The 14489-nt window shown below is 31.9% G+C and overlaps 3 protein-coding genes across 3 annotated transcripts; 1 reads left to right on the top strand and 2 right to left on the bottom strand.

Moving 5' to 3' along the window:
- Positions 1-1570: 1570 nt before the first annotated feature.
- Positions 1571-4696, top strand: MONOS_14487 (uncharacterized protein; the record flags this gene model as incomplete). Its single annotated transcript, XM_067867291.1, has 5 exons — positions 1571-1684; positions 1786-1860; positions 1924-2420; positions 2471-3287; positions 4416-4696. The coding sequence occupies exons 2-5, from the start codon at positions 1791-1793 to the stop codon at positions 4694-4696; spliced, it is 1665 nt and encodes a 554-aa protein (XP_067720220.1). The 5' UTR covers positions 1571-1684; positions 1786-1790.
- Positions 4697-9061: 4365 nt separating this feature from the next.
- On the bottom strand, positions 9062-10321 carry MONOS_14486 (uncharacterized protein). The gene is made up of 2 exons (XM_067867290.1): positions 10221-10321; positions 9062-10160 (listed from the first exon to the last, which is right to left on the bottom strand). Exons 1-2 carry the CDS (start codon positions 10226-10228, stop codon positions 9731-9733), a joined length of 438 nt encoding a protein of 145 aa, XP_067720221.1. The 5' UTR covers positions 10229-10321; the 3' UTR covers positions 9062-9730.
- Positions 10322-12455: 2134 nt separating this feature from the next.
- On the bottom strand, positions 12456-14089 carry MONOS_14485 (uncharacterized protein; the record flags this gene model as incomplete). The annotated part of the gene is made up of 1 exon (XM_067867289.1): positions 12456-14089. One exon carries the CDS (start codon positions 14087-14089, stop codon positions 12632-12634), a length of 1458 nt encoding a protein of 485 aa, XP_067720222.1. The 3' UTR covers positions 12456-12631.
- Between the last annotated feature and the right edge of the window lie 400 nt (positions 14090-14489).

A 14489-nucleotide genomic window follows, 5' to 3' on the forward strand; every position in this document is an offset into this window, starting at 1 on the left:
GAAGAGGAAGAAATCCTGATGGGAGTTTTGATGCATCCCTTGAAGATTGAGAGAGAAAGAGAAAAAGAAAGAGAAAGAGAAAGAGAAAGAGAGAAGAACGAAAAATACATCAAAATTGAATTGCTCACTTGAGATGATAAGCATTTTGTGAAGAATTTGAAATAAGAAATGTTTCTTGAATTGGAAGAAGAAGAAGAAGAAAATAAAGAAGAAGAAAATAAAGAAGAAGAAAATAAAGATGAGAATTCTGAATTAGATGAAGATAATAACGAAGAGGAAGATGAGGAAGAAGACGGTGATAAAGAAGAGGAGGAGTAAGAAGAAGAAGGCAAGAAGAAGGAGAAGATGAGGAGAAGAATATTGAATTAGAAGAAGAAGAATAAGAAGAAGAAAGAAGAAGAAATGAGGATGAAAAGAATGAATAACATAAAGTTAAAATGAAGAAATGATCCAAAAAACCAAGCAAAAGAACAGCAGAAATGCCATTTGGAATGAAATCAGCAATTTTTTGTATTCAGAAAAAGAAAGAGAAAATGTGTAATTATCATTTCTGTAAAAAATTCGAGTTATTTTTTATTTTTATTTTTATTTATTTTTTTTATTTTTTATTTTTTATTTTTTTTTTGTGAAAAAAATTTGCAAAAATGTGACATCTTATGGATTGCACACCTTAATTTGGCAAAATATTTAAATTGTTGTTTTGTTTGTCCTTTCATATTTGCTTTGGCATCGCTCGATTTGCTTCCTCCTTTGTCTTGAAATCCACTCCGAAATCGTCGAATCTATGAAAATCAGCAAAACAACCAAAAATGATGATTTTCCGAAAAATGTGACAAGCGTCTTTACAGATAAATACACTTAAATTGGATTCACCATAAAATGAATAATATGCTTGAACGCGCTCAATATTCCGCATGTGCTTGGTTCCGCATATTGCATAAATCTTCCTTCGCCTTCTCGATTTTTTTCATCTTTGCTCAGCCTCAAAATCTTTTGGAATAGAATCTCTTTCAATGCTCTGTTAACAATGACATGCATTGTTGCCTTGATTATGCCCATTATGCGTTCAATTATCATTTTCCCAATCATCAAAAAATTGCGAATTGTTGAAAGCTTGATTCCCTTCCATTAATCTTCCTTCAGCTTGCACAACCCACTCAAGAAACGAACAAATATCAAAATCATCCTGATGTCTCAAAACTTTTCTCAACACATTAAATTCGAAACAACCACTGAAGCCTGCAAACACTTTGAAATAACAGAAAAAATCATTTCGATGAAGGAAAGCTTCCAGATAACTCTAAATGTGAGTGCTAAAATTGAAATACAAATATGTTTTAATTTAAAAAGGGCATTGAAGCACACACACGATTAATGAACAAACTGTTGCTTTTTTTTCTCTTCTTTGTTTTGTTCTTCAAAACAATTTATTGCCTCCTCTTCATGTGGCTAATAATATAAAAACTAATATTATTTTCATATTCAATACCAAGCATGTGGGATTCTTTCCGATATGTTCAACTACTCATTCGAAATTCAATCCATTTCCATGAAATGAATTATTGTTGGTTCGATCAGAAAGAAATTAAACTCTTTCGTATTTAGCTATATACTGCTAATACCATTGACTTCTTTGTGATTTCGATTTCACATTTATTTTTTAAAAGCAAAGGAATTCTTATTGGTCTGCTATATCTTTGCTTTGACAATCATCAATGTTTTTTGTAATTGCTTTTATGTTTTTTGTTTGAAATTTTGCTGTAAATTGATCTTTGCTAATAATAGACTGAATGGAAATGTATAATGCATACAAATCCGATAATGATGTTCAGGAGCTATCTCTTGAAGATATGTTTTCAAGTTTGCTCATTTTTCTATTATTTGAGTGTTCAGCGTTTTCCATCATAAATAAATTTATTGAAGAATTGTTTTCTAAACTTATCCATTACGATGAAGAAGAGCAGAGACAGAAAATCCTTGAAATAAATGAACTTGTGGAGGAAATGAATAAAGAGGAACATAAATCTTTTTTCACAAAAATAAAGTTCAATAGAATAGACAAAATGATTGAAATAAAGAAAATGTCAATGGAAAATGCATTGTTGTTGTTGAAGCATATTGGACATCACAGAACATCCAAAAGAATTTTTATTAATGGTTTTGTGAATTCGTCATTGTGCTTTCGATTTGAGCAGATGATTGCCGATGAAAATGAGAAGAAGAAAGAAAGAAAAAACGAAAAGCTTCTGATCGAACTTTGCGAATGCTTTCTTTTGATTAACGAAGGAATTTCTTCGAAATTACTTTCAATTTGCGTTCCTTGCCTTCTGAGATTTGTACTGAACAAGGAGAGAAACGATGAAGCACAAAAAGAAGTGGAAATGGCTTTGCTGGCTTTGAGCAACATTCATGAATTATATGTGTGTGCATTCCTATTCTTCTTATTTATATTTTTATTTTTATTTGTTAGAAAATAGAAAAAGAGCTGTATTTTAATGAAATTAAAGATATCATCGAATATCATCAAGAACACAGAAATCTGACGCAACTTGCCTATCAGTGTGCATGGTTGTTTTTATTGAACAGATTAAGGTGCGATAATAGTTTGGAAGATGTTATTGCGAATGAGCTGCATTTTGGAAGAGAGGCAACCAGAGAATTAGAAGAGCTCACAAGAAATGCGAATTGGAAGAAGAAAGAAGAGGAAATGAGCAAAGAAGAAGCGAATGAAGTGCTGATAATCAAAAGATGGGTCAAAACATTGATGATTTATTTTTTCAATTATCGATTGAGGAATAAAGAACTTGTTGATCTTTTCCGCAGCATTATTCAGGTATATCGAACAGCAAAGGATAATTGCAGGGGAATTGGCAAAGAATGCATTTATTCCTTGAGAAACGCAGCAGGAAATTTTTATGTGAAAATTGAATACTTGTTGAGAAGTGGGGCTATAAGTGCTGTTTTGGAGGAGATTCAGCGGCCAACAATTGTCGACAAAATGGCAAAGGAAAGCTTGTTGTTCTTTACGAATGTTTCAAATCGATTGAAAGAAAAGAAGAAAAACGAAATGGAAGAAGAGGAAGAAGAAGAGGAGTTTGATGAGGGGGATGAAGAGAGAGATGATGAGAAGGAAGAGGAGAAGGAAGAAGAAGAAGAAGGGGAAGAGGAAGAGGAAGAAAGAAAAATAACAAAAAGGAAGGTTTTTGAAAAGATGGAAGAAGAAGGATACGAAGATATCATCACAAGCTTTCATGAAGCTTTAGAATATTTTAAAAGAAATTATTATCGTTCGTTATCTTTGAATATTTCTGATTATCTTGTGAATGTTTGAGAAAATGTGATTTTTATTTATTTTGTTCCTCAAAAACTGCCTTTTTTAATACACTTCACAAAATGGCAAAAATATTTATTTGTTTTTTTTTTTTTTTTTTATTGGCATTTTTTTCATTTTTTGTGAAAAAGGAAATAAAGAAAAAGCAAAAATTCCATTCTTATTTTTTTTGATTATTTTCTTTATGGTTCTTCATCGAATGAATTGTTGCGCTTAATCTTCTTCAAATGGGACAGAAATTATTCATTTATGAAAAATTCAATGATTTGTTCCAGTCTTTTTTTGCAATCATATAATTTCAAGACTTACATTGAAGTTCTATATTGAACATTAAAATATTTACTAGTTGAGGAAAATCTTTGAAAGAACTATGTGGAACAAAATTCATAATGCAAAAAATTTCGTCCCAAATAGAATCTTTTTATCATCTTTTTTCTTTCTTTCTTTCTTTTTTTAAACTTTTTTTCTTTTTTCACTTTTTTTCTTTCTTTTTCTTTCTTTCTTTTTCTTTTTCTTTCTTTTTTTTTACTTTTTTTCTTTTTGTTTTTATGAAAATTCAACTGTTCTGTTTATTTCCTCTTGAAACTTCTGGATAACTCTGATTTTTCTCTTTATCATCGCATTCTCAATGAAATTCGAGAAAGAAGAAGAAGAAGAAGAAGAAGAAGGAAGAGGAAGAGGAAGAAGAAGAAGAAGAAGAAGAAGAAGAAATCGAAATGTTCAAGTTAATTGGTGAAAAAGCCTCGGTGAAGATGAGAAAATGAGATAATTGATAATCTTATTGAGAAAAAAATAAGATTAAGAAGTTGAAAAATATCTTTTCTTTCTTCTTCTTCTCCTTCTCCTCCTCCTCCTCCTTCTTCTTCTTCTTCTTTTGATTCTTCTTCTTCTTCTTCAAATAATTCAAAAATTAAAAAAAAAAAAAATTCACCAAAAATAAATTCCCCCGTTCAGGGCCGTTCCAATTTTTTTCGGAGATAATTCCGCAACTCGGTTTAAAAACAGACATGTCAAATTGACAAAAGAAGAAGAAGAAAAGAAAGATGGAAAAAAAAGTCGTGTGATACGTTGAAATTATGAAAAGAAGAAGAAGAAGAAGAGGATAGAGAAGAAGAGGAAGAAAATGAAGAAGGTGAAGAAGAAGAAGAAGAAGAAGAAGAAGAAGATGTTGATGAAGAAGACGAAGAAGGTGAAGAAGGTGAAGAAGGAGAAGAAGGAGAAGAAGAACGAGAAGCAGAAGAAGAAAAAAAAGAAGGCAATGAAGGAAAAGGAGGAGGAGAAGAAGAAGAGGAAGAAGAAGAAGAAGAAAAAAAGGAAGAGGAAGAAGAAGTTGTGTGGTATGATGAAAATGCGCGAACAAAATGAGTTGTTGAAGATAAAGAAATGTCAAGATAAATGAAAACAAATAACAGAGGAGATGTTCGCAAAAGTTGATCTCTTCTGGTTTTTCCTTTTTTTCCTTTTTTTCCATTTTTTTTTCCCTCTTTTCCTCTGACATCTTCTGACAAAAACAAAATCGTTTAATTTCTCCCTCAACATCAAACTTGGCCATCTTCAAACACACAAGCAAACTGTATCGATGGTGACAATATTCACAAACCTCAACAGCTCCTGCCACTTTTCTTTCTCTGCCTTAAATGCCCCTTTTCTTCATCAAACACGCTCTTCGCCAAATGCTTGCTGTTGTTCATATTGGAACTGAAACTGTTAGAAAATCACCTGGATGATTGGATTCTTTTGATCTGAGCAGCCATCGCTTTGAATGGTGTGAGCGGAATGATACAACTGGTGGTAGTGATCGGGGTGGAGCACTTTATGTTGTTAGCACAAACGCAAATCTCGACATCATTTCTTGTTCGTTCAATAATTGTTCTTGCACAGGAGGATGTAGTGGTGGAGCGTTATACAGTTACTGTTTGCAAAATGAGAATATTGCAAAATCCAATTTTACAAACTGTTCTGCTCCTCATGGAGGAGCAACTTGCATAGCTTATCCACAATCCAGTTCTGTTTGGACATTCTTAGAAAACAGAGTGGAAAATTGTAAAATAACAGATTGGTGTGGAACTGGTTGGTTTTTTGCTATCAGCACCTTATCTTCAAACGGTCAATTTTTGTTTTCTGAATGCAAGTGCATTTCAAACTCTGGTGGAGATGCAGCTGGTTCTTTAACATTTAATTGGCCTCCGAAAGAAAAACCAAATCAATTTTCAGTCAATGATTGTCAGTTTAGAAACAACAAATTGACATCAAATTCAACTTCATGGGGAGGTGCTGCAATTTTCTTCTATTCGACTTATTCCTGGATGAATGGAGTAAAATTCATCACATTTTGTTTCTTCGATGGCAACACTGCCAAAAATGACAGAGGAAAATGATGTGTTCTTCAGTGGAAATGCAATCACTTAATCTCCATTCCAGCAATGCGGCTCAACAACTCCAGTAAAAAGAATGTGATATCAGGGAGCAGATGCAATGCTCAATGCAACGGCTGGCTCCTGCTTTTTGCGTCTCTCACATTTTTTCCAATAAAAATGTCTTTTCATATTTCTTTTTCTTTCTTTTTTTTTTTCCTGTTATTTTTTTGCTTTCTTTCTTTGTGTTTTCTAACCTCGCCTCATTTCTTCTTTTCTTTTCTTCAAACATATTTTTGATTTCTCCTGTAATTCAACGTTTTGTCTTCTTTTTTGTTCCGCTTTTCAATTTTTCCCTCTTCTCAACCATCTTCCTTTTCTCATCCAAATAATCTCTTTTGTGCTGGACGCTCTTTCCATCGCTTCTCAAATTAAATTTCCAACTCATATTTGAAATTCGTTCATCTTCTTTCTTTCATTCAAAAAAAAAAAAAAAAAAAAAAAAAAAAAAAAAAAAAAAAAAAAAAAAAAATAACCCTCTTCCATTTTCTCAATTCCATTTCCTTTCTAAATCCCCCAGTTAAACGTGCTCTTCATTTTCTTTCTTTCTTTCTCATCTTTCTCTTTCTCTCTCTCTCTCTCTCTCTCTCATTTCCTTTTCTATTTTTCTATTTTCTTTTTTCTTTCTTTCTTTCTTTCTCTTTCTCTTTCTCTTTCTCCTCTTCTTTCATTCTTCTTCTTCTCATTTTAATTTATGTAAATTTCCTTCTGCTGCAAAATTTCTGTTTCTTTTTCATTTTTATCTTTATCTCTGATGATGAAACAGATCGTGAAGAAATCCAATCAGATGAAGTGAATGAAGAAGAAGAAGAAGAAGAAGAAGAAGAAGGAGAAGGAGAAGGAGAAGGAGAAGGAGAAGGAGATGATGATGATGATGAAGATGAAGAAGAAAAATAAGAAGAAAAATAAGATAATGATATCGAAAACATAATAAAGAAAAGAGAAGAAGAAGAAGAAGAAGAAGAAGAAGAAGAAGAAGAAGAAGAAGGAAAAGAAAGAGGAAGAGAAGAAGAAGAAGAAGTTGTGCAAAATGTCAATGATATATTTGAAGAAGAGGAAGATGATGATAATGAATAAATGACATGAAATGTTTGATTGTTGAAAATTGAGAAGATGAGTGTCAATTAATGCCAACCGAGAAATTCATTGAAATTCTCTTTTTCTGGATTTTGTCTTCTTCTGGCAAATAATTGTCTCTGAACCCTTTTCACTTTCAGCTCAATCTTTTTCTCTCTCTCCAACAAAAAAAATATGAAATATTGAGTAATCTCTTTTTCATTTCATCTTTTCTTCTTTCACTTCCCCTTCTTTCACAAAAAATCACCTTTCCTCAAAAATAATTCTTTGTCAAAGCCCAACGCCAGGCATCTTCGAAATATCTCGCATTTCATCAATCTTCATTTCATTTTTCTTCCCTGCTTTCCTTATTCAAAGCGATCGAATCCCTCATCCTTTCAGCATTCTTAAAAAAAATAATAATCACTTCAAAAAAATAACGACAGCAAACCTTTTAAACATTTTTAAAGATAATTTTCTGTTTTTCATCCCATTTTCAATGCTCGTTTCCCTCCAATTCAATTTCATTATTCCTTCCTTTTTTCAACTGTTTCAGCCTGATTCTCCATTTATTTTTTCCAATAGTCGTATTTCCCTCGAATGCTTCGATTTCTGCACCTTCTGATAAATGTGAGATTTGTGTTGTTTGTTCATTATATTATTCATATTTCTTCACTTTGGAAAGGATACAGATGGAAATATCTTCACAACAAAAAGAACAACAAAAAGTACATGCACAACGTCTTGTGTTATTAATAAAACTGTTGAATTTCGTTGATCAATCATTCTACAAAAATCAAAAGGCAAAATTTTAAAACCGATGCATTACCATCATTGTCTGGCTCTTCCACAAGAATTAATATTCCTAGTTCAATAGGTAATGTTCATTCACGGATTTCTCAATCGGTGCATGAATATTTTCGATTCTTGAATGATAAATGATCAAAAAATCCATAACATACAATTTTATTGATCGGTTTAATTGGAGTTTTGAAGAAATATCACAAAATCTCTTTCTTTTACTGTATGATGTCTATGCAAATATATTGAAACTTTTTTGAGCTTTTTTTGTTTTTCGTGCATTTCTTCTGACAAAATAATTGCTTGTCAAATATGAACATTCAAACGCCATTTTTTTGAATTCAATACTATTTTTTTAAGATGCAGAGAAAAATCATTTACAGCAAATTTGATGGTTTGCAGATATTGTTGAACTTGAATTCTTGTTTATAAAAAATTTTTTATATGAAATTTAGAATTATTATCTGAACTTGAGAAATGCAATGAAGAAGAACAGAAAAAGAAAATCGAAGAGATGAATGAAATAATTGATAGAATGGAGAAAGAAGAATTTATATTTGTTTTTTCAGAAAAACTGTTCAACAAAATCAACAAAATGATTGAAATAAAGAAACTATCAATAGAAAATGCAATTTTGTTGCTAAAGATAGCATTGATGAAGCAATTTCCTATGAGCTTCGTTTTGGGAGTGGTGTTTCAAAAGAATTGGAAGATTTGATTGAAAAAATTGAAAAAAATAAAAAAAATAGAAAAAATTGAGAATCAGAGACAAAAAGGAAAAAAACGATTAATAGAAACAGAAGAAGAAGAGCTTCTGTTGGAAAGATGGTTTGATTCGATGAATCGAATTTCATTTTCAGGGGAATATGAAATTGAACAATGTGTTGGAGTTATTAGCAGATTTGTAAGGCTGTTTCAAGAGGCAAGTGAAAATTTCAGAGATATTTATTATCAGTGTTTAAATCAATTATGAAAAATAGCAGGAAAATGTTGTGTGACGTTTAACAGAATACTGAAAGGGAAGGCATTTGAAACTGTTTTTGAGGGCATTCAGCAACCAACATTTGAAAATAGAATCGCATTTGATTGCATGCATTTTTTAATATTTTTTGCATGGCGATTGAAAAGAAAGGATAAAAATGAAGGAGAAAAAGAATAAAATTAATTGGGCAGAGAATGAAGGCTTCGAAATGGAAAAACAGAAAAGAATTGAATTGAAAAGAAAAATATTTGAAATAATGGAAGAAGAAGGATACGAAGATGCCATCACTTGTTTTTTCGAAATAATTCGTTTTCTGAACAAAGAAAATAAAAGAAAAAGATTGTCTTTGGATATTTCGGATTATTTTGTTTATGTTTTGTGAAATGAAACTCTTTGAATATTCTTTGAACTCAAAAATGATTTCTTTATTTTTTTATTTCTTTCTATCTATCTATCTATCTTTCTTTCTTTCTTTCTTTCTTCATTTCACATTTCAACAAGCAATTGTGTTATTTTGAAAATGACTTTTTATCAAAACTTTGAAATGGAGAAAAACAATAAAATAGACAAAAAAGAAGAAGAACATTTAAAATGACAAACATTTTTGGGTCAATCACACCTCATCCGTCTGTTTCAATCAGATTTTCCAAATATTTTGAGAAGAGGAAGAAATAAAGTTGTTGTCGACAATGATTTCATATTCCAACAAATGCAGCAATCAAATAGAACCAATGATGGCAGGGGAAGGATATTTATCATTGATTGAATGGCAAATAAAAGTCTCTTTGTCTTTTCATATCGTTTCTTTGGTTGAGTTTCTAAACTGCAGATGAAATAGGTGGTTGAGCAATGAATATATCGGAGAAATATGCAGAATTTCTTTGGAGGAGGACAATAATATGCTTGGTCGAAAATCATGTTCTGAGGCTCCAACAACGCTTCTTTGGAGGGAACGGAGAATTTCTCAAAAGGATCAGTGAAAAATCATCAAGACTCAATCTCCAAAAATGCTTGCGAAAAGCTTCATCAGCTCAATCCATGATACGAATTATTGCATTTCGCACATTTTTTGAGACAAACAAATCGCTCTGTCCAAATCAACGGAGATATTGTGACAAGCAACCAAAAAATCGTCATTGGCTCAAGTCAGCAAAGGCTTCGAAGAGAAAATATCGGATATATGCGAGGCCGTGTAACAATACTCCGAGTATTCTCATTCCACGTGATTTGTGAAAGATTCGGTGTTGCATTGTTTTGAAAAAAAAAATATAAATTCAAATACTGCATCGGTTGTTGTCCAAAAAAAAAACAGTGCATGAAATCCATGTGGCAGAATTCACATTTGGCGATATGCAACCGGTATTTCGAGCAATCGCACACAATCTTGAATGTTCGTGATAACACCTCGTTTCTTGTTGTTTCCCCTCCTTTCACACAAAACACAAATTGGAAAGATTCCGTGAAGCTGCTCATGCGCCAGACTCTGTTGGTGGATGCCCAGTAACAGTGAGTGTCTTTTTGTGGAACAACTGCTGGAACAATGAGAATGAGGAAAGTTAGTGATTTCGATACAAAACTGTTTATTGTTCGTGCCAAAGAAGACATGTCATTTCAGGTAATGAAGCACCTGGCAAACCTCTCCATTCTGCTCGCGATGTCACATCGTTGCTCAGAAAGTATTCGGTGTTTCTGGAGAAAAAAAATAAGTTTTGTTCTCACCCAATCACATTCCAACTTACACTTCGATCAATAAAACAAAAAAATTCAATCCACTTGAATTCAACAAAAAAATAAAGATAATAAATTATTGTTGACTGTTGTTCGGTTGCAAAAGGCGAGTTTTGTATTGGTTCCTTTTTTGATAAAAAAATATTTGTTTAAAACGAAATATTAATCATTAAAAGGAATTTGGACAAGATAACAGTGAATCCGCATACCGTGATATCTTTAACACTTTGCCTGACTATTTTGTTGATTTGAACAAAAAAAGTCATATTTTCCATTTTTTGATTTGAAAGAATAACAGTGATTCAGAAAATAAAACATTCTTCAACAAGAATAAAAAATCTAATAAAATGATTTTTTTTTTTGTAAAAAATGTAATATTTGATTTGAATGATTTATTGAACTGAGAATACATTTCCTGATAAAAATCCTTTAGAAATTGAAATTTTGTACTCCGTCGAGTTCAGTAGCATTATCTCTTCAAGGTTGAAACATATTTTCATTTCAGTCAATGAGATGGAGAATGAATGACAGAAAGAAATATGAGATAAAATATGGAACTTCAATCACTTATTATGATAATTTTGAATTGTGAACAAAATTTATTGTTTTCAATAAAATTCACTTTAAATAGAAATTGTTTGAAAAACACATATTTCTTGTTTCCAAACTATATTTCATCACAATTTTTGAATTTCACAGCAAACTTGAAAAATCGATTTATTCATGACTTTCCGCCAGAATGTTGAGTTTATTTGGAGAAGAGAAGTCATGATGAATTGTGCAGAAAATACGCTTGAAAATCAATATTTTTCTGAACTCGGATATTTGTTTTGCACGTGAATTAATGAATTGAAAAATTTGTGATTTCAACAAAAATGATTATTTCATGGAACATGAAAATTTCCTTTGAAGGACTCAACACACATTCACCCATTTGTTATTCAAAAGAAAAAATCATTCCAAACAGATTGATTCTTTTACTGATGAAGAATATAGGTGATTCTTTTTGATTTCATTTTTTCTATCAAAATATTGGAATCTACAATTTGTCGCAAATACAAATGAATCTATCTAATATTGAAATGAAAATCATAAATGAACTTTTCTGTCTTTCAATGACAACATAAATCTGAGAGACAATAATTTGAAAACATGTGATACTGTTTTGAAAATTCTTTTGCAAATAACTGCGAATCAGAAAATAACACATTCCCCGAAAAATGTTATGATTTTAAAAATAATCATCCATATTCTCATATGAAAGTTTTCCTCTATTTAATCGTTAATATTTTGATTGAACCCTTGTGTTTCAGTTGAGTGTTCGAATAGAAGTGAAAAAAGCAAAAACACTCGATCCATTCAAATAATAACAAACACATCACTGAAAACATTTTCAACTCAATGAGAGATTCAGCTAGATTTTTTGGGTGATTATTTTTGAAATCATATTTCTCATCCATGATTGTTATTCAACAAAAACAGCATCATTCATATGAATCCTCATCATTTCTATTTTTTGATTGTTTTTAGAAAAAGTTATTCAGTCATGAACACAATTCAATAGATGATTTGAAAAAAAAAAGAAAAAAAACGTTGGAAATATTTTTTTTTCAAAAACAAAGTGATGAAATCTCATAAAGTCTGAAATAATAATTCAAATTTTGATAATATTGAAAATTTTCGTTCTGTCTTAAAATTCGTCTGTTATTTTTTGATCCTTCTTTGAATTTATTTAATGAAATCAAGAAACAAGAATCAAACCAATTCATTAATTATTTGCAATCGAAAATAGGAATTATTCATTCAAATATCTCTTCTATGATAAAAAAAGGAATGAAAGAAAACATATGAAAATTCTGAAAAACAAAAAAACAAAAAGAATATTAAAGATAATGATTTAAACAAAAATACAAAGAATGAGATTATTCTGTTGAAGGTGAAAACGATTATTTGTTAGGCATAAGAATTTCATTCTTTTGTGTAATATTCACAAGATGATTAACATTTCATGAAAAGAATTATTTTCAATATTTCTTTATCAACAATCTTTTCTCTTTTCTTGAACTCAGAAAAATTGCATTGAAGAGGTTTTTCTTCTTTCCCTCCTTTTTCATTTATTCTTGAAAAATAACAAATATTTGAATTTTTGAAAAATTATTTCTTTTTTTCTTCACATAAAAAAAATCCATAAAAATTATTGTGAAATGAAAACAATATGCATTTGAAAACAAAACTCCAAATATTTAAATAAAAGAAATTTGCAAATCAAATCTTTTTTGTAATTATTATGTATATTTTTTATTTAATATATTACTCCATTTATAATATGACTAACTTGCTTCTTGAATAAAGTGGAAATGTCCCACTTTTATCAGACGCCACAACCACACTCGGTGAAAAAGGATTTATATTTGAGTTGCAGTCAACCTTCATGTGCAATAAACCAAGGTTTCCTGTCGTCACGCTGAACAGCGTTCCTACCGATGAAAGGGCTCCTGTTCCAATCGAACTCTCCACCCTTCCTTTCCCAATAACTGAAATCTTCTTTTCTCCAATATCAATTGTTGTTGCCTCGCTTGTGTGATTCCCATCCATCAGCGTGATTGTCAAGCTAATCTGCACCTCACACATCTCAAGCGCCTTCTTCACTGTCAGACACGGAAATGTTGTATTTGCCCCACAAAGTGGAATTGTATCATTTCCATTCACCGAAACGTATATCGTCTTGTCCTTCAGCCAATCCTTTTTTGATGTTTGATCATATGTCCAAACACCAGCGTTCGAGTAGTTATACACATAGCACACTCTTCTATCATCGCTGTTGGTGGAATAGCTTTCGCAAAACGGATTCCCCTCATTCAAAAAAACATTGTATTTATCAACATAAAATGTATCATTACCATTGGGAGGATTGGCTGAGCACTTGCATTCATGAAAAAATAGGAAATAACAATAGCACCTATCAACTAGTCCCGTTGCTTGATTTGGCTCCAATCTCATTCCCCCACCTTGTGACAAAGCTGTACAGGAGATAAACTGAACGCTCCTCATTTTGAATTGATTAGGAACAGAAGCGCAATACATTCCTCCTCCATTTGATCCAGAAAGTGAGCATGAAGTGAAACTGCAGTCGAACACACACGCACTCTCCCCTCCCTCATTTTCTTCTCCTATGCAATTTGTTCCAGATACCTGAAAACTTTCAAGAAGAAGTCCACCTCCTAATCCACTAGCTTTACAATTCTGGAATTCACATCCGCTGATCCGAACACATGTCGAAATCACATTCACATACATACCTCCTCCGTAATGGTTTTGTGCTGTACAGGCATTGAACACATTATTTTCGATACGCACAGATTTGATTGTATGACACATAATCCCTCCACCACGGATGTATGCAAAACAGTTATTAAACAGACAATTCGAAACTGAAAGTTCTCCATTTCCCTTGTTGTACATGTAAATAGCTCCTCCACTCGATTTTCCATCCGTCCATGAATCGCTTTCTCCTGTTGTTCTCGAACCACTCCATTCGCACCAAGTGAATGAATTTGCTCCATTTTCTGTTTCGTTTTGCCTCCCTGGCTGTTTCTTATTATCTGCATTTCCTTCACATTCAACATTTCTTGTCCGACAACACCCAATGAATGATGTGTTCGAGACAGTCAGAGAGGCATAGGGGCTGTTCAGAGAAGGGACAATCCCGCCATCATATACGTCACAAATTGATGAGAATGAGCAACTGCTCATCAGACATGTGGTTTGGGTTGACATTGTGGTTGAAGGCAAACATGCATCATTTGCTGTTGAAATATTGAAAAATGTGAGTTTGGAGAGGGATATAAGGGGAATGGAAGGCGACGAGAGAAATGCCGTTGAAGATGAGAAATGCGATTCTCTCTAAGAAAATTCTTCCTTTTTCCTTTTCCCACTTGCAATGTGCTTGTCTTGAATGCACGCACAATGAAGCAGTATTCCCGGAAAAGTCCAAGTCTCTTTTCCAATCTCTTCCACAGCTTCTGACATGCATGCTGAACTCATATCCATTTTTGGTTGTTGTTAACTTCTGCCTTTTTTTTCCATATTCCATTCGCATCCATTCATTTTGAATGTTCGTGCAAAAGTCCCTGCTATCATTTTAAAAATATATATTTATAAAAACAAAATTTTTAAT

Source organism: Monocercomonoides exilis (genome assembly GCF_001643675.1).
Source record: "Monocercomonoides exilis strain PA203 chromosome Unknown scaffold55-566112, whole genome shotgun sequence".
Taxonomy (NCBI): Eukaryota; Preaxostyla; order Oxymonadida; family Polymastigidae; genus Monocercomonoides; species Monocercomonoides exilis.